At 51.9% G+C, this 19801-nt stretch overlaps 1 protein-coding gene and 1 pseudogene across 1 annotated transcript; one reads left to right on the top strand and one right to left on the bottom strand.

Annotated features, from left to right (window-relative positions):
* Positions 1-19801, bottom strand: part of LOC141729581 (uncharacterized) — a 425427-nt pseudogene that overhangs the window by 316157 nt on the left and 89469 nt on the right.
* LOC141729602 (olfactory receptor 14I1-like) lies at positions 13916-14848 on the top strand. The gene has a single exon (XM_074544306.1). It carries the CDS (start codon positions 13916-13918, stop codon positions 14846-14848), a length of 933 nt encoding a protein of 310 aa, XP_074400407.1.

The raw sequence follows: 19801 nt of genomic DNA on the forward strand, positions 1-19801 counted from the left end.
GTCATGTTTTCCAGGGAGGAACTGGCACTCCCTGGAGTGAGCCAAATCCGAAATGGCAGTGTCTTTGTTTGCATTTTTAGTAACCTCAGTTGTATAGGCACCGTATTTGTCATAATTGCTCTCGGTTTTCAATATTTATCTGCTACTTGATGGCTTTAGGCAAGTGATTAAACCCCTGAATGTGTTGGGTGTTAGAGATCCCCTTGTTGCATCTCAGAGGTATTAATCCAGATGTGCTGTGTAAGGGAAAGCTGTAGGAAAATTGCTGCATAAAATGGGAAAAAATATGTTGTTACTTATGTTTTAATAACATTTGCAATAAGGCCTCGTGGATGGTGTAAGGCACTGCTAAAAAAGAATTAAAATAACCTTTTTGCTGAATAATAGCTCTTACTTTTGTAATTACATAATTCTCTCGTTAAATCTAACAATTCTTTTTTTAAGAATTAATGGAAGTGGTTCAAAGGGATTCCCTCACTATAAGAGGTACCTGATAGCAGTGGTGAGTGGGAAGCACTAACTGTGATTTGCAGGTGTCCTCAGCACTGGCAGAAATAGAAGCATTTAAGACACGTAAGAAAGGAGGAGGAAAGAGGGGGAAATGCTCTGAAGCCACATCCTCTTTTAAAATTAATTTGCTGCATAAAAGTGCAGCTCAGAGCTTTATTTCTGTTTTGCCCTGCCCTGTGTGGCTGCAGAGCAGCCCCTGTGAGGCAGGAGAGCAGGAGCTGTATTTTGGGTGCCCTTCCTCTGGGAAAACACAGGTCTGAGGGTGGCTGGTGCTGTGAACTGTGAGGTCTGAATCTCAGCCAAGAGATAAAACCACTGACACAGTGAGCTGCTCCTTGATATCAACACACTTGTTGGGAATCCACTTTCAAGGCTGCCCTGGATGTGAAGGGTGTTGCTAAAATGATCAGGGAAATGTTATATGGCTGTTTTTATGAGACTGTATTTATTGAATAGTTATTTATTACCTGCTTTTCAATGGTTATTCTCAGTGTTATTGCATTCCAGTTATTACAGAAAAAAGGTGCAGAAAAAATCGTGGCTGAAATGTCTTCACGGGCTCCTTTTGTTAGCTTAGACCAAGCAATGCCATCTTCAGCTCAGAATTGTGAATGAAATTCCTGAAATTTGGGGGTTTTGTCCAAGGGCACTAAAGGTGAGCACAGGGTTTGGTCACCACACCTGTGCAAGGGCTCACCTTGCAGACAGGAATTGTTCCATTTCCTGGGGTCTCTTTAGGAGAAGAGAGGAGGGCACACACAAACATATGGAAGAGATTCCCTGGCCAGGCCATGCCAGCTTTATTTGGGTACATAATGAGCTGTGTCAGGGTTTGAATCCTTGCATTGCAGTGCTGGGACTTGGCTTTTCCTGCTTTTTTTCTTCTCTTTTTCTTTGTTATCCTGGCCCATACATGGTTTTATCTACACCGATTTTCTGGAGCCATCAGAGTTGTGTGGAGCAGTTTTAGATCACTTGAGCAGCAAGTCCATGAAGCTGAGTTGGTGTTGATCACTGCAAACCTTGGGTTTTTCTTGCAGTTTAATGGTGCAGCCTATATTTCCACCCAGGCCTGAGGCTCAGCATGACACATAATATACTGCTCCATAAATGTATAGTTTAGCAAAACTCATGAAGGAGGCAAGATTATTTATCTAGAAATTGTTGACAGAATTGGCCTTTTCTGAAGGGATGGGGTAATTTCATTCTCATTCACAATGAGGCATTCCTAGAGACTTTCTGAAGTCAAACATTTTTTGACCTTTCTCAAAAATTAGTCTGTGTGGAAGCAGAAAAGGTGTTGATAAAACAGATTTTTAGCTTGTTTTGGGGTTGGTTTTTGTATTTGTTATATAGTATGTTTTATAATTAGTGATAACCTTTTTAGTTTGTTTTCCTGGCTTAGATCCCTTGTAAGAGAGAAACCGTACTAGCTGAGAATATTGTTTAGTTGTTAAAATTGCCTATTTTTGTGTTGCAAAAAGTGCAACACAGTAAGCCCATAGATTTTTTTTAAAAAAAATAAAAACAGGGGAGATGTTGGGAATTTAGCTGCTAGAAAATGAAAAAGTACAAAACCATGGCTAATTCCAAGTCCTGCACCTGCACAGATAGCAGTGTCCTTGGGCCTAGCTGTGGTATAATAACAAACAGTGAAAGAGACATGAGAAAAGAGAGATGTAATCCCTAAGGAATGAGGTAGAGTTCATGGTATAGTTTAACCAATAGATTGCTTGGCTTACAGAATATTCATAAGCTTATTATTTGCTGTATAAGTGTTTGATACTTTCTTCAATAAACTGGACCAGAAAGACCTGAGGGTCCGGGACCGGACTGGACCTGAAGGGCCTGTGATGAACCAACTGGTGTCCTGGTCCCCTTCCTTCGACACCCAACCTTTTTCCATGTCCTGACACTGAAGGCAGTGTTGGTATCAGCTTCAAAGTCCTGTGATTTACACCATGTCAGTAAGCTACAAAGGGCATAATCAGAAGTTTGAATATATTTTCTTTTCAGTAACATTTCCACATGGACAAAACAGTCTTTTCCTCATTTGATAAATTATTTCCCATTTTTTCCCAGTTGCTCACCTCAAATCAGATGTCTGAATTAGGTCCAGACCTCCACAGCTTTCCTGCTGCCTTCACTCATATTTTGGGTACCCTTTGACTTTTTTCCTCTTTTTACAGTCCAGTTGGGATCACGGCGGGGCCACAAGATGTCGTTATAGAGCACGACACAGCGCAAAAATACACGACTCCATCAGAAGGGTGCAAGAGAGAGATTTATTAGAGCAACATTGTTTTTACTTCTTCAAGATATTTACACCCATTCAACATACACATTCAGTGCCCATTGGTCATAAGAGAGAAACAAAGTTCCCAGTAGGTGATCAGGGAGCCACATCACTCTGTGAGCCAGCCAGAGTCCATATCACTTAACTTTCTCTCCTTCATCCTGTCTCCATGGTAACAACCTTGGTCTTCCTTCAGGAGAGATACGGGGCTTCTACTTATCTTCAGGAGGCCCTTGCTAGTTCAAGCCCTTGCTAGCTTGCTAGCCCAAGGACAGCACAGAATGTCTTTCCTACACATACCATGGCCACTTCCCTGGTAATTTCAACTTTGGCCAAATTCCAGTACAATAATAAATCATTTTAACTTGGTCAAAGGTTTTAGTGGATTCTTGAGAATCCTAGTGGTCTAATAACCATCCCAGCGGACTGTCTCAGGGAATGCTTTTTGCCTTCCTTTTTCCTTTAAGGGGGCTTCCTCTACTTACACACCGACCCATTCTTAAATGAGTAAACTAAAATCCCAAATGTACCCCTCCCCAAACGGAAATTTACAGACAGGCAATACTGTGATGGTGTTCACAGGGGTTTTCAGGTGAGGGAAGAGACGAGAATGTTGACTCCATGTTCAGAAGGCTTGATTTATTATTTTATGATATATATTACATTAAAACTATACTAAAAAGAATAGAAGGAAGAGTTTTATCTCAGAAAGCTAGCTAAGCAAAGAATAGAAAGGAATGAATAATAAAAGTTTGTGTCTCGGACAGAGAGTCGAAGCTAACTGGGCTGGGATTGGACATTATTATAAACATCCAAGATGGGCCAATCACAGATTCACCTGTTGCATTCCACAGCAGCAGATAACCATTGTTTACATTTTGCTCCTGAAGCCTCTCAGCTTCTCGGGAAGAAAAATCCTAAGAAAGGATTTTTAATGAAAATATGTCTGTGACACAACACAAATCTACAAGTAAATAAAGTGTTTCTCGGCTCAACTAAATATATATAACTTTAACCCAAGCCTTCTCCCCCCTCTTAATTTAACTTAAACCCTTCTTGATCACTCTCACACTTCCACTCTCCTACTAAGGAGTAAATTTTATTGGGGGAAAGGACAGGGTTCACTCACTCTCTCTCTTTTACCTGAGTAAACTCACTACACTCACACCTTTTCAGTTCCAAGCTCTGCCTTGGAGCTTAGGGCCTATCCTAGTGATCCGATCCCCTGAGTGTACCCCTGCACCTCATCTCTACCCTAGAGACTCTTGAGCACCCTTTTTGATGCACGCCAGGGTCCCCAGTATTAGAATCCCCTCCCTGGGCACCAGGACCTTCCCTTGTCGAGCCACTCGCCAGGCCGGACTATGAGTCCAAACCCCGGGCTAGACTGTTCTGTTCTAATACCGTATCAGCCTTCCTCACTTTTTTGAATGGATGTAGGAAGGTTCAAGGAGACTCCGTGGAGTTACCCTTGATCCCTTCCCCAAAACTGGGATCAACCCAAGAGGAGCACGACCCCTTTGCCGTCCACCATCAGCTTGGCTACCTCTCCCCAGCGGAACAGCCTAGGCAAAAGGGATGTGTGCAAGGATCTGTGGTGCCTGTCCTTGCCCTAACCTAAAGACTCCCCACCCCGGTGCTCTTGGGCTGTGGGTTCACAGTCTCCTCCCCGAGATCGCGGCAGCACCACCTGCGGTACATCCACCCAGTCCTGGGCAGCGAGGACCCTCGTGGGTGCTTGGCACCGGCAGTGCCTGGGGGCACCCTGTGATGCGTGTGACCCACTCAATGTCTGGGCACTCCACACGCCCGGACCTACCTAGACTGCAATGGTCTTACCAGGGGATACCCAGCCCTGACGCGTGCCACTCACACCTGGCTATCCCCTGCATGCCCGTGGGGGCCCTCACTATCCCCAAGAGACGCCTCACTCAGCAGCTCCTCTCGCTTCCCCCCATTCCCAGCCAACCCCCTCATGGGGGTCCAGAGCCATGGTACTGGGGGGCCCTCACCGCTTTGAGGGTCTGAGCTGCCGGCCCTTGTCTCACTCACACACCATTCGCACGCCTCCTACGCCCGCCACCAGGGTCACTTACTCCTCCGGCGCTCCTTGGCGTCACTGATTACAGGCTGATCTCTTTGGTCCAGGTACCAGTTGTCCTGGAGGTCTAGGGCGGGTGACGGTCCCGTTCCTGGTGTCCTCTTCAGGAGTGGCTATCGTGGACGAGCTCCCAGCTGGAATAAATGGGCAAGGAGAACCTGCTCCTTTTGGATGCCTTTACTGAGTGATCAGCTCTGGGTGGGGGCCCGGGGCGTCGCGCACTCCACTGCTGCTTCCTTTGGCGAGGCAGAGGAGGAGGGAGACCGTTTTGCTCCACAGCAGACTTGGGGCTTCCATCCTCATGGACGTGTCTAGGAAGTCGCTTTTTGGCTCATCTTCTAGGGTCCTCATTCTGACCCAGTTCCAGTCAGGTCACAGTGACATCTAAAACCTTGCTGGTGGAGTAGTATTGGAATATGAATCCCAATATAACCAGTTAGATGGTGCCTGGGCCAGTTCTGACCCTCGCTGCTGGGCCAAAGGCAGCACTGTGGTGTTTTACCCCAGAGATACCTTGGCTGAGAGTGCAGCAGGGCACAGGCGCAAGTCCAGGCTTGTCAGGACTCTGTTTACCTCAGGAGAGAGCTTCTGGCGATGGTGAAGAGAAGGAAGGAGTGGATTCTGCTGGAGGGTTATATCCAGATGTTTATTCCATGGGTGCAGAGGTCTGCACCGGGGCAATTCCTCCAACAGAATGGAGGCCGCATGGTCTCATTAACCTTTTAAGCTGAGGGCAGGGGAAGGGGAGGGGACAGGTGAGCCACCAACCAGGTGAAGGGGCAGGGTCTCAAGGGACTAGGGACCCCTATATGGGCCAATGTCCCCCAGGCCTGAGGGACCAATGACACGACGCCTTGCTGGTATGTTAGCCTGATTGACAGGGCACACTCAGCGAGGGGCGAGGGGGAAGGGAGAAGGTAAAACAGGACATTGCAACACACCACAACAGAGTAGGAGAACTTTTCGCTAGTAGGACCCATTGCTTATTTCCTTAAATCTTCGGCCAGCTTGTTGTTTTTAGGGTCTTTCATTGGATTTTCTTGACTGTCTTAGTTTGCATATTTTCCCAGGGATGTTACCGGACACCATTTTGGGGAGCGGCAGAGGCAGTACCCGACAGATGCAACAAGGGTACCAGTAAGGTAAGGGGATTAACAGTGGTGGTAACTTAAAGGTTTAATATTTAACAACGATTTAATTAACACAATTAACTTATTACAATTTCAGATTAAGAATAACAGCTCTAATTGCATTAACCTATGAACTTGTTCATAACAGCTGACGCTGATGCGGCTGAAGCACAAACGCCCCGGGCAGAGGAGCAACACTGCCACCGCCGCTGCCCCGGCCCTGAGCCCTTCTCCAGCCCGGACAAGGCACTGGAGCGGGCGGTGGCCACCCCTCAGGCCCCGGGCCCGGCCCCAGCGGGCAGGGAGCCCTGGGCAGCACCCTTGCAGCAGGAGGGACCGAGCCCCAGCACTGGGCTCTGGCCCCGTGGTACCACAGGGCCGAGGGGGACATGGGCAGGGCACTCAGTGCCATCGCCCCCAGCCCCAAGGCCCCTTTGGAGCCTGGCCTGGGGCTTGCCCCCACCTCCTCCAAGGCCCTTCTGGGCTCAGGCTGGTGCTCAGCACTGGGTGAGGCTCTTGTGTTTGCCCTGAGTGGGGTTTGTTTTCAGCCCAGGGTGTTGAGGAGCACTCGGAAATGTCACTGCAAGGGTGGTGTTGATCAGCCTGGTTCTTTCTTTGTGCTGCGCCTTACACCACTGTTTTGTTTTCTTCTGCTTTTAGAGCCTGCCTGTGAAGAGAAGCCCTAAGCAAGGGATGGAACAGCACAGACTACTGAAAAGATTCCAGCTGGTCTCAGGGCACAGAGAAAGTCAAAGCTTTTTAACTTGGTATTTGGTGGTCCATGTCTGTATAAAAGAATGGTCTAAAATTTCAGCTTTCAAGAAAATGTCCTAGGCTGACCTTTCCTGTGCTGGTGAGAGTCTTTCAAACCCAGCCATCTCCTGACCTTTCTGCTGTTGCAGTTCCATGGACAGAGGCTGTTGTCTCTTACCCCCTCCCATCAGCAGGCTGGTGTTCAGCCATCTCCAGGACAGCAGGGCCCCATCCCACATCACTGTGACCTGGGAAGGCAAAATCCATCACTCCAAATGTTCCCCCTTGCTCCTTCTTGCCAGACATTTGACCCTGGCACAGGGGTTTGCTGCTGGTTGCTGCAGGAAAAGGGAAAACCCTGTGACATTTTGGGGCAGATGGAACCAAGGAAACCCCTGTGACACTGTGGGGCCTGGTGGAACCAAGGGTCCTTTGTGACACAGAGGGGCCACATGGAGCCAAATATCCATTGGGACAGTTTGTGATCTCATGGAACCCATTGTTCGTTGCGACAATGCGGATCCAAGGAGACCATGGTGTTTCTCATTGCTTATGCAAAGCTTTTGCATTAATCATGGAGTCATGGAGCCCATTGTGACACAGCGGGGCCCAATGGAACCAAAGGGCCATGGTGACACTTGGAACTGAGGATACCACTGTTGAGTACAGAACTTCATGGAACCAAAAGTCCATTGCCACAGAGCAAGGCCTCATGGAACCGTGGAGTGCAAAGGTCTAAAACATTTCCTGCACAGTTCTGCCTTGGGTGAGAGGAAGGTTATTGGTGACAGCTTGGTCTTGGCACACACCTGAGCAGTGTGTATGTTCTCAGTGGGGAAACTCTGGAGTATGAGATTGCTTCAAAACACCCCAGAAAGGGAAAACCCCTCTTAGGCTGGGTGCAGCCAGCTCTGCAAGCACAGCAGGGCCCAGGGCAGTGAGGACAGACAGGATGGGGCTGGGCAATGTGGAGCAAGGTTGTCCACACTGGGTCAGAGCTCCAGGCACAGCTTCTGTGAGCAGGCCAGAGCTGCTGAGGAAAGACCCTAGGTCAGTATCAATCACAGAATGCTGCAATTGTCTCTGCTCCAAAGACAGCAGTAATGAAATACCCTTTAAAATAGGAGTGCATTTTTTTAGAAGCTCTTTGAAATATTTCTCCATAACTGCAGTAGGAAACCTAGAAACCTAAGAGAGCCAAGGACACTGCAGCACCTTCAGGCCCAAAAAGTGCAAAAAGAAAATGGAAGAGAGCAGACTGGGAGGATGGGACTTCACAACCTGAAGCTGTAATTGGATAATTAGCCTCAATGTAGAAGTGGACCAAAACTTATAAAAATGTGAAAACGTGTGACCCATTGTCCATCTTGGGTGTACCCTCAGCTGGGCTCTTGTACTGCCCCAGGTGTATCCTTTGAAGGCCTTTTAATAAATCCTTACTTTATTCCTGTAAAACTGTCCAGCCTCTGCTCCAGGCAGCCTCTCAAGGCATCAAGGCCTGGCTGGCTGGGACACCTGGGGCCACCTGACAGGTCCAGCTGACCCTGGCATGTTGAGGGCTGCTGCTCATCAGCCCTTGGAGCACTGGGGCTCTGGGCTCTCCTCCCTATGGACAGAACTGTCCTCCTTCAGGTGCCCATGGCCAAAATCAGGATTCCTCCTCCAAATTTCCATATATGCGAAGATTGTTCTCAGATGAAATCTGCCAGGACAGACAGATCTGGCTGGCTTGGACACCTGGGAGCCACCTCTCATCTGCCTTTGAAACACTGGGACCATGTGCTTTTATGGGAAAGAAAGCACCTTTCACATCCAGGCACCCATGGCCAAAGTTGGGAAAACACCTCCAGAATTCCCTATATCCAGGGATTTCTCCCAGACAAAAACTGCCAGGAGGGACAAGTCTGGCTGGCCTTGGTTTCTGAAGAGCTGTCTCTCATCTGCCTTTGAAATGCTGGGCTCTGTGCTTTCCATCCTAAGGAAAAGAACTCTCCTTCCTGTCCTGGTGCCCACAGCCAATATTGAGATTCCACGTCCAAAATTCCCTACATCGAAGGATTTCCCCCAGATGAAAGGTGTCAGGAGAGACAGATTGGGCTCTCTTGGCCCATGGGTGGTCACCTCTCATCTTCTTCCAAGAAACTTGGATTTCACACTTTTCTTTCTTATGGAAAAACCATCCATGTCTATCAGGTGCCCATGGTCAAAACTGAGATTCCACCTCCTAAATTCCATGTGTCCATGGATTCCTCCATGATGAAAGCTGCCAGGACAAACAGGTCTGGCTGTTTTGGCCTCTCAGGAGTCTTCTCTCTCTGTTTCTGCCCCTGAAACACTTGGGGCTCCGTGCCTTCCTTCCAATGGAAAAGAACTGTTCTTCTTACCAATGCAGAAATGGCCAAAATTTTGATTCCACTAGCAAAATTCCCAAGGGCTGCTTTCAGACAGAAGCTGCCAGGACAGAGCGGTCTGGCTGGCCTAGGCCAAGGATGGCAGCCTTTCACCTGGCCCTGAAACACCAGTGTTCCGTGCATTCCTTCCTAGGGGAAAAAAAACGTCCTTCTCATCCAGATGTCCATGTCTGAAACTGTGGGATCTCAGCACAGCAGGCCTGATGTGCTGAGACACCGAGACAACCCTTGGGGGGCTCGGAGATCCTGGAATGTGGCCAGAAGTGTCTGGTGGTTGGACTTTGACCCAGCACAGGAAACATCATCTGTATGAGGATGGGAGAATCACAGGGGATAAATGGTGAAGAGATAGATTGTTTATGGTGTGAAACACAGGGTTTAGAATTTCGGTACAGGGGGGTGTTAGGGAGACAACATGGAGGAATTGGGGCGTGTCCTGTCCTTCTTCTTCTTCTTCTTGTCTTCCATCTTCTGTGGTGGTGGTGGCACTTTGGCACTGGTTTTTACTAAAGGTATGTTGCCGAATTTTGCCCCAAAAGGCGAGAATAACTGTCTAAGAGACTCAATTAAGTCAGCATAGACAGGAGGTATTTTATTGCGACGCGTCGGAGAAATCACAAAAGGGATTTCTGAGTATCTCATGACAAAGCAAGCCCTTTTATACAATTTTGAATATAGAGTTACATCATATCTCATGCATAATCATGTCTTTGCATGCATATTCATAGAAGGCATGGTGTAGGCGGAGCATGGGCGGAGACTTCTCGTTTGAGGAATATTTTGGTGGTCGTTCCGGTGGCCTTCATCTTCGGGCAGGGGGCACCCGATGAGTCTTCCTCCTTAAACTTTTGAACTCCTATCCTAATATGGCCAATTCCTGGTGTACTTGGCTTGGTCCCCATGGCTTGGCAGGGCCCTTAGGGTCAGTTTGACATTGCTGGCTCCAAATATGCTTAGCCCATCAACTCCCCTATCCCTATCTCTCTTTCCTGTCAGTGTGTTTCATGCCTTAGCCGATTTATTGCTCTATATGTTTCCTAAATGCTGTGATTTCCTCAAATGTTTCGCATTCCCTGTTTTAACTCATTATTTCTTGAAGGCTATCCGTTTTGGGGCTTCAGGTACACTTGTCAATAAGGGTGAAAGGTATTGGGGGGAAAAGGTAAATATCTTATACGTAGTTTTGGGTATAAAGATAACTGACCGCCCCGAGGGCACGCAGTGTGCTCATGGCTGACGTGCTGTGCGGACCTCTGTCGGGCCGAGAGAAGATACTGTAGATAAAAAATTAATAAACACTGAAGACCGAAAAAACCTGAAGACTCCTTTTGTCCTTTGGGGAGCAGGCTGCCACCAAGACTATCCCGAGCCTTTGTAGGCCATCAAAACAGCCGACAACGGGACATGAAACTGGTATTCTGCCTCTACAATTTCCTATATGCAAGGCTGGCTCCCAGACAAAATCTGCCAGCTCTGTCTAATCTGGCTGCCCTTGGACTCTGGTGGCTGCCCCTCATCTCCCCCTGGAACACTGGGGCTTGGTTGTTTCCTTCCTATGGAGACCACGGTGACACTGTGAGGGCCTGGTGGAACCATGGAGACCATTGTGACACTTTGAGATACCATGGTGATACCATGGGGCTTCATGGAACCAAGAGACCATCATGGCTCAGTGGGGCCTCGTGGAACCATGGAGAACATTAGGACCCTTCAGGGCCTTGTGTAACCACGGGGTCATTGTGACACCTCAGGGCCTCATGGAAGCAAGGGAACCACTGGGACATTGTGGGGCCCCATGGAATGAGAGGAACATGGAAAAGCTCTGGCTCATGTGGCCTTTCAGGGGGGACCTGACAGGTCTGGCTGATCTTGGAATGTCAAGGGCTGCCTCTCATCTGCCCATGAAACACTGGGGCTCCATGCTTTCCTTCCTACGGAAAGAACTGTCTCTCTTTTCAGACACCCATGGACAAAATTGGTACACTCCCCTAAAAATTTCCTGTATGCAAGGGAAAGATACCCAGAAAAAAACCTGCCAGCTCCGCCTGGCCTTGGCCTGTGGTAGCCACATCTCATCTGCCTCAGAAGTAGCAGGGCTGTGTGCCTTCTTTCCTGTGGAAAAAAAAATGGCCTTCTTGTCCAGAGGCCATGGCAAAAATTGGAATTTGGCAGCCAAAATTCCATCTATCCCAGGAGTGCTGCAAGACAAAACCTGCCAGGACAGACACGTTAGCCTGGCCTTGGCCTCTAGTGGTATTCTTAGACTATGAACAGAATGTTTTCATCTGAAAACACCATAGAGAGGTCCCAAAGATCTCCCAAGCTGGGGTTTGCAGGCCTCAAGGACATAACCTGTGTAGACTGATGGCCCAGGGCTCAGGTGTGAAGTGACTGAGGACAAAACAGGAGTGACCTGGAAGGGCTGGAAGGGTGGATTCAGAAATGGTAAAGCTTTTTCTCCATAGTAGGAAACAGCCAGACAGAGTAATTATACCACAAATACAGAAGGGGAGGCCAAGACTGGCCCTGAGGAGATAGGAATTTCTGTCTCGGGGCAGGACTGTGGTGCAACACATCCCCCAGAAGGAGTCTGGGTCAGCCCAAGGCTTTGTGTGGGCAGGCAGAGGCAGGCAGGAGGCAGAGCTGTCAGCAAAGGAAGGGCCCAGCCAGGTGGGGCAGCCGGGGGATGCCGACAGCCTGCAGGGACAGAGGCGCAGGGCAGGGACACCGTGGGACAGCCTGGGCTGCACAGGGCACAGGGATGGGCAGCAGCTGCAAGACAGCCCTGCCAGAGCCAACTTGGGCAGCACTTTGGCCATGGCTGCTGGGCCTGGGCCTGAGGCAGGAGCAGGAAACAAGTAGCCCATGCAGGCCTGGGGCCTCATTGCCTCCTTGTCCCAGCTATCACGCACACTGCCCAGCATCGCAATAAACATACACTTTCTAAATTTAAAGTGTTAGAGAGTCTTTGTCCATCACTGTTGGATATCGGTACTAGATCAATATCCATGTATTTTTAATAAATCACATCACTGCGTCCAGTGTTCTGCTCTAACTGGAACCTGGGGACACTTTCTCAGTTGTGTCCCTCAGAGGGACCCATTAAAACTTGATAAACTTTGGAGTGTAAATTTCGCTTCAAGTTCTTGAGAAGTTTTTTGAAGATACTCTCAGGGACTGAGTCTGATGTAAGCAACACGAAAGACCCAAGAGGCTCATTAAAATCCTTGTGCTGTGTCTGTGCTGCTAAGCTTTAAAGGAACAGCTCTTCCCAGCACCAGCTCCTCTCCCAGCCCAGCAGGACTGAGGGCTCTGCCTGCAGGCACTGAGGGGACAGGAGCCAGGCAGAGACAGGCTGAAGACAATCAGGATTGGGAAGACATTGAGCTGAGACTTCACTTGGGGAAAGATCTTCACAGCCCTGTGCATGGTGAGTGTGTGCGTGCAGGGCAATGTCCCCTGGGCTCCTGGAGGGATCTCCTGAAGCCAGCACACCACACAGCCTGGGGGATGTGTCAGGAGGACTCTCCCAGTTTCTCTCTGGAACAGGAGGAGGAGCAGGAGGAGGATGTGCTGCAGTGCGGGGCTGCCCTGGGCACCGTCAGAGGGACAGGGCAGGACAGCTCCTGCTGCCAGGGACGGCTGCAGGGGGTGAAGCTGGAGCTGCAGCCAGAGCTGCCCAGGACTGTCCTGCAGAGCAGCTCCTGCAGCCCTCAGGGCTCTTGGCCAGCCCAGGGCATGTGCCACCTGCCAGGGGCAGCTCTCAGCCTGCCTGGCAGCTCCCCATGGACACTGCAGGGGAGAAGTTGGAGGTGGAAGGAGCCACCCCCATCAGGGCAAATTCCTCCTGCTCTGGAGATGGTGCTGCATGGCCAGGGCTGCTCTCAGCTTTCTCCTTAAGGGAAGGGAAAGGGGCTGTCAGCTTTGGCTGTGTCACTGACACTTCTGCACTGTCACCCTCGACATCAGCAGATGGGCCTCAGATCTCCCTCAGAAAGTGCCTCCTCAGCCTCCTCTCCCTACAGACAGCAGCAGCAGTGCCTTGGCTTGCAGCATTTTGTTTGTCTTCCTTGCCCTTAAGGCCCTGCTGCCAGGGAGAGGCCCCTGGGCAGGTCCCTCTGCTGGGACGGTGTGCAGGGCAGAGCTGAGCCCCCAGGGCTGGGCTGGGCTCTGGCAGCGCTGGCAGGGACAAGGCTTGGGTAGAGAGAATCAGCTCTCAGTAGGCACAACTCCAGGCAGCAGAGCGCCAGACCAACCCTTTGCATCCCTCCATGTCTAGCTGCGCAGGGAAAGAGAGAAGAGTTGAAGAGAGTGATTTTGAAACTGGGTTGTTCAGAAAGGCCACGTTATTGTTACATGCAGTTTTAAATTTGTACATCCGTTACTAGAGAGAGGTGAAATGACCAAAGCGCACCTGTGTTGGACCAGCAGGACTGAGTGCACTGGGCAACAGGGAGCCTTGTTTTCCCTCTGGGCTCCCCAGTGTTCCGAGTGAGAGCAATGCTAAGAACAGGACTTCTTCTGTCCCTTCTAAAAAACACACAGTTACTTAGCAACCCAAAACTACACTGAAAAAAAAAAAGATAAATGAAATTTCCCCAAAAGAAGAGAAGCAATTTTTGTGTGCTTGTGTAAGAAAATAGCATAGGATTGACTGAAGGTATGTTGTCTAAATTGTTGTCTTTGAACAACTCAAAATGTCCAGAATGAAGAAATGTCCAACAGCAGCTCCATCAGGCACTTCCTCCTGCTGGCATTGGCAGACACGATGCAGCTGCAGCTCCTGCACTTCTGCCTCTTGCTGGGCATCTCCCTGGCTGCCCTCCTGGGCAACGGCCTCATCATCAGCGCCGTAGCCTGCGGCCACCACCTGCACACGCCCATGTTCTTCTTCCTGCTCAACCTGGCCCTCAGCGACCTGGGATTCATCTGCACCACTGTCCCCAAAGCCATGCACAATTCCCTCTGGGACACCAGGAACATCTCCTACACAGGATGTGCTGCTCAGCTCCTTTACTTTATGTTCTTCATCTCTGCAGAATTTTTCCTTCTGACTGTCATGTGCTACGACCGCTACGTGTCCATCTGCAAACCCCTGCACTACGGGACCCTCCTGGGCAGCAGAGCTTGTGCCCACATGGCAGCAGCTGCCTGGGCCAGTGCCTTTCTCAATGCTCTGCTGCACACAGCCAATACATTTTCCCTGCCCCTGTGCCATGGCAATGCCCTGGGCCAGTTCTTCTGTGAGGTTCCACAGATCCTCAAGCTCTCCTGCTCACACTCCTACTTCAAGGAAATTGGGCTTCTTGCTTTTAGTGCCTGTTTAGCATTTGGTTGTTTTGTGTTCATTGTTTTCTCCTATGTGCAGATCTTCAGGGCTGTGCTGAGGATCCCCTCTGAGCAGGGACGGCATAAAGCCTTTTCCACCTGCCTCCCTCACCTGGTCGTGATCTCCCTGTTTATCAGCACTGTCATTTTTGCCTACCTGAAGCCCCTCTCCATCTCCTCCCCATCCGTGGATCTGGCCCTATCAGTTCTGTACTCGGTGGTGCCTCCAATCCTGAACCCCCTCATCTACAGCCTGAGGAACCAAGAGCTCAAAGCTGCAGTGTGGACACTGATGACGGGATGGTTTCAGAAGCATTAAACTGGTTGCCAAATTCTGCAAATGACTTGTAATAAAAGTGATGTTTGATACTATGTGGGTTTGGTCATCGATTTGTTTTTGTCTTTCTTTTGGTTTGTTTTTTTTTTATCTATTATTTACAACAAAGGAAGGTCAGTGTTTGTGCCATTTCTCTTCTTTTTTTCTTTCAACCTTTACTGTGGCCTCAGACTGTGTACACGAGGAGCTGTTCTCTCAGTGCCTTTAGAGAGAATAAAGGCTCTCCCAGCAGAGTTTTCTCCAGATTCCCCTTTTGTTGCCTTCTCTGGAGCTGCAGCAGCAATGTCTGTGTGCAGATCAGTGCTGACCCAGCAGCTGTGCCCAGCAGCAGCAACAGCACTTGGTGTTGCCAGTGCTGCTGCCGTGGCCCTGCCCCACTGCCCTGGTGGCCCTGGTGTTGCTGCAGGGCCTGAGTGCTCTCGGGGCCGGGCACAGCCCTGGGGGTGGCAGTGCTGGGGCTGCAGCAGGGACAGGCCATGGGCACTGCTGGGGCAGCGCTGACGCCTCAGCCCAGGGCCTGGGGGCTCCAGGCTCCTTGCCCAGGCTCTTTCAAGAACACACCCAGGCCAATGCTCAGCACAGAAAAGCCCTGTGAGCAGCCCCAGGCTGGCCGTGGGCAGGCTGGGGGCAAACAGCATGGCTGGGGCTCTGCAAGGGCCCTGGGGCAGATGGGAAGGAGCAGCAGAGCAGGGGCTGATCCATCCCCAGTGTGCTGCACAGCACAGGGCAGCATCCCAGAGCGTCCTGATGGAGCTGCCAACAACATCCCCCCTCTGCAGCCCTGGCCTCTCTCCCAGCTCACACAGGTGCCCCATCCTTGCAGGCACAGACAGGGCAGCACTGGCTCAGCAGCCCCTGTTTGCATTGCACACAGCAGGGGGAGCACCCCATGCTGTTGGTGTGGGGACATGAACCTGAGGGAGCACAAATGCCATCAGCCCCTGGGGCCAGCAAGGGTTTGGGGACACCAGGGAAACCACTCAGCCGGTTTGTCCTGGCCTCTGCAGTCAGCCGGAAAGTTTGTTTCCATCAGCTGGGAGTTTCCTGTGCCACTGCATACGCTGTTGCTCAGAGCCAGGGCTGCCTGGCAGCCACCCCCAAGCTGCCCTGAGCATTTCCTTGGCTTCACCTTTGCTTTCTTTACTCTTCCTTGTTCAGATTTCTTCCCATTGCCCAGCCTTTTTTCCTGCCCTGCAAACAGCCCATCCCTGTTTGCCCTTTCCTCTCGGCCCCACTCCCCATTGCAGTTCCTGATTTGGCCCCATCGGAACATCCCTTGGGGAGCAGGATCATCCTACAAGTGCTGCAGGAATTGTCTGCAGGCTCCTGCAGTGCCTCCTGCTGCTCCCTTGCCAGAGGCACCCCAGGCCAGGGGGGCACATCTGGGCTGCTGTGTCTGGCTCTGGGGCTCCCTGTTCTGGGCAGTGAGGAGGAGCTGCAGAGGCTCTGCAGGACTGACAGGATGGGCTTTGGGGCTGGCAGGAGAAGCTGAGGGACCTGGGCTGCTGGAGCTGCTGAAGAGGAGGCCCAGGGCTCATCCTGAAACTGCTCCAAGGGTGGTTTCAGAGAATCCCAGAATCAGCAAGGGTGGAACAGGCCATGGAGATTATCAAGTCCAACCTGTGCCCTGACACTGTCTTGTCTTCCCTGAGCCTCCTCTTCTCCAGGATAAACAACCTCAGCTCCCTCAGCTGCACCTCACAGCTCTTGTGCTCCAGACCCATCCCCAGCCTTGTTGTCCTTCTCTGGACATGCTCCAGCCCCTCCATGTCCTTCCTAAATTGGCGGCCCCAGAACTGGACACAGCACTCGAGGTGCTGCCCAAGCATTGCTGAGCACAGGGGAACAATCCTTTCCCTGCTCCTGCTGGCCACACCATTCCTTATCCAGGCCAGGAGCCATTGGCTTTCTTGGCCACCTGGGCACACTGCTGGCTCCTGTCCAGCCTGCTGTCCATCAGTTCCTGCAGGTGATGGAGGAGACCATGCTGCGGTCCAGCCACTCTGGCACCTTGTGGAGAAAGGGAAGGGAAGGGAAGGGAAGGGAAGGGAAGGGAAGGGAAGGGAAGGGAAGGGAAGGGAAGGGAAGGGAAGGGAAGGGAAGGGAAGGGAAGGGAAGGGAAGGGAAGGGAAGGGAAGGGAAGGGAAGGGAAGGGAAGGGAAGGGAAGGGAAGGGAAGGGAAGGGAAGGGAAGGGAAGGGAAGGGAAGGGAAGGGAAGGGAAGGGAAGGGAAGGGAAGGGAAGGGAAGGGAAGGGAAGGGTCCAGATCCAATTCTTCCTGAAATGTGGGGTTTGCTGGCACTGCCAGTGCCTTGATCCAAAAATTTCCCTATTCTGGCACAGCCCAAGCCATTTGCTGGACAGAAATACAAAACCTGGCAACTTCCTGCTACTGGGTCTGGCACCTCCCATATCTTGTGTTTGCTGCCCGCGTACCCAGATTTGGAAATTTCCTGGTGCTGGCACAGCCCAAGTCCAGTGATTTGCTGACACAGAAAGCCAAAATTTGGAAATTTCCAGGTTCTGACTCCAGCACCATCCAGATCTAGTGTTTGCTGAGACCGTCAGTGCCCAGATTTGGAAATTTCCCGGTGCCTTCACAGCCCAGGTCTAGCAATTTGGTTTTAGCTAGCTTAGGCAGAGAAGTTCCTTTGGACTGTGACTTTCCTTTTTCTTGGAACTGTTTTAACCTTCTCTGGACTGAAAACGCAGAAAAACACTGGCAACAGCTCACACCTGTGGCCCACCGAGCTCTGGGACGCTGCATTCCAGTACCAAAGGGACTTAGAAGAGACCGAGTGAGCCAGCTACAACCCACAAAAAGTACTTTCTCCATTTGCCATCGCTTCAGCACTGTCTGAGGTTTTATTTAATATTATTCATTTTTCATGCTTTTGAATACTTTACTTGTTAAATAAACTGGGTTTTTTTCAGTATTCTCAAGTGAAGTCTTTTCCTGAACTAGTAGGGGGAGAGGCCGCTTGAACTTGCTTTCTAGACAGACCCCTTTTGGAGATTTCCTCCCAAAATTTGCCCTAAACCAGCACAAACAGTCACAATGAAAATTGCACCAGTGGCATAATTTCCTGGTGGCAAATCTTGCTACAGAACCTCGACCTTGCTCTCCATGAGAGATTCTTGGGAAGAGCAGACAGGAGAAGATTCCTGGAAAACAGAAACAGCTTTACAGAAGTGAAATGAAAATGAAAGAAATAATCCTAGATATTTCCCTCTATTTGTTTCTATGCTCTCCTTTTCCATGTGGCATCCCAGTAATTCCAGATGCACCTCACCTCTAGGATGGATGACTTAGTGATTTTTAGACACTCTAAAATACCATGAGCCACACACAGCTTTCCTTCCCCTGTTTTTACAGGAAAGCAACACTGGATATGTAAGTGCAGTGCTGGGCTCAGGTAGGAATCCTACCCCAAGGGAAGGTGGCCCGACAGTGTTTGACCCTCAGCAAGGACAATGCACAGCAGCAAGCGAGGGGATCGCTGTGCCAGTGTGCAGGAGTCAGGGCTCTGCATCTGCGCTCAGCACTGCAAAGTTCCCGTGTTTGGGCAGACGGAGAGGCTGTCCCCGGGGCGCGCGGGGCTCAAACGTGGGGCTCGTGGGGCTCGTGGGGAACGGACACGAGGACGAACGGCCCCGGTGCCTCAGCCGCAGCGGCGGCAGCGGCGGCGGAAGCAGCAAAAAAAAGCAGAGACTTCTAAATACTGCTTCTTATTCTCATTCTCATTCCCATTCTCATTCTCATTCTCACTCTCATTCTCAATCTCATTCTCATTCTCATTCTCATTCTCATTCTCATTCTCTTTCTCATTCTCAATCTCATTCTCATTCTCATTCTCATTCTCATTCTCATTCTCATTCTCATTCTCATTCTCATTCTTCTCTCTCTCTCCCGCGGTCGGGCGCCCTTCTCTCGGGGTCCCTTGCCCGGCGTCCCTCTCCTCTTCCCGCCTCCTTCTCCCCTGCAGGGCCGGGCCATGTCCCCGGCCCGCCCCTGGCCCCGGGCGGGGCTGCCCCGTGCCCGGCCCCGGCCGTCCCGCCGCGGTCTCGCCTCCGCCCGGCTCTGGCCGTACTGGCGGTGGCGCTGCCGGGCGGGCATCAGTGCCTGGGGCTGGGGCGGCATCGCCGCCCTTCGGCTCCGCCTGGCCCGAGCCCGGCCCCGGACCCGACGCAGGGTCCAGTCCCGACCCCGGCCCCGGCTCCTCCCATGGCCCGCGGAGGACACACGCGGTGCGGCCGCTCCCGCCGCCTCCGCTGCGGCTTCCCCGGCCCGAGCTCGGCAGCGCGGCCTCCGGCCCCAAGCCGCTGGGGCTTGGGGCGGGTGGGGATGCCGGACCCGGGGCGGGTGAGGGGCGCTCGGGGGCCGTTGCTGGCCCCGGGCCGAGCGCTGACAGCCGCGTCCCGCCCGCAGGGACGGCGCAGGAGGCCCTGCAGGAGCGGTACCGGCTGAGATCGCTGCTGGGGCGTGGCGGCTTCGGCAGCGTCTTCGCGGCCACGCGGCTCTCGGACGGCGCCCCGGTGAGCGGCGGGGCCGGCAGCGGGCGCAGGAGGAGGGGGCGGAGGAGGAGGAGGGCGGAGGAGAAGGTCGGGGCGCGGCGGGACGGGCGGCGAGCTCAGCCCGCTGCTCTCCCTCGCTCGCAGGTGGCCATCAAACGCGTGCCGCGGGATCGCATCCGGCACTGGGGCGAGCTGGTGAGTGAGCGGGGCCAGCGGCTACAGCCGGGCCGTGCCGGGCGGCGAGGAGCCGGGGCCCGGCACGGTGGGAGCTGCCGTGAGCCCTGCGGGGAGAGCGGGCGTGGGGTGAGCGGGGCGTGCAGAGCATCCCGGGCTGGCTGAGGGCTCCCAGAGCCCCGGCACGGCCTCGGCCCCACTGACGGCACCACGCTCCTCACGCAGCCCGACGGCACCAGCGCACCCC

This window comes from Zonotrichia albicollis, chromosome 7 (genome assembly GCF_047830755.1).
Source record: "Zonotrichia albicollis isolate bZonAlb1 chromosome 7, bZonAlb1.hap1, whole genome shotgun sequence".
NCBI lineage: Eukaryota > Metazoa > Chordata > Aves > Passeriformes > Passerellidae > Zonotrichia > Zonotrichia albicollis.

Excerpts from the sequence above, each read along its gene's own strand:
- LOC141729602 (XM_074544306.1), top strand. The coding sequence starts at position 13,916 with ATGTCCAACAGCAGCTCCATCAGGCACTTCCTCCTGCTGGCATTGGCA.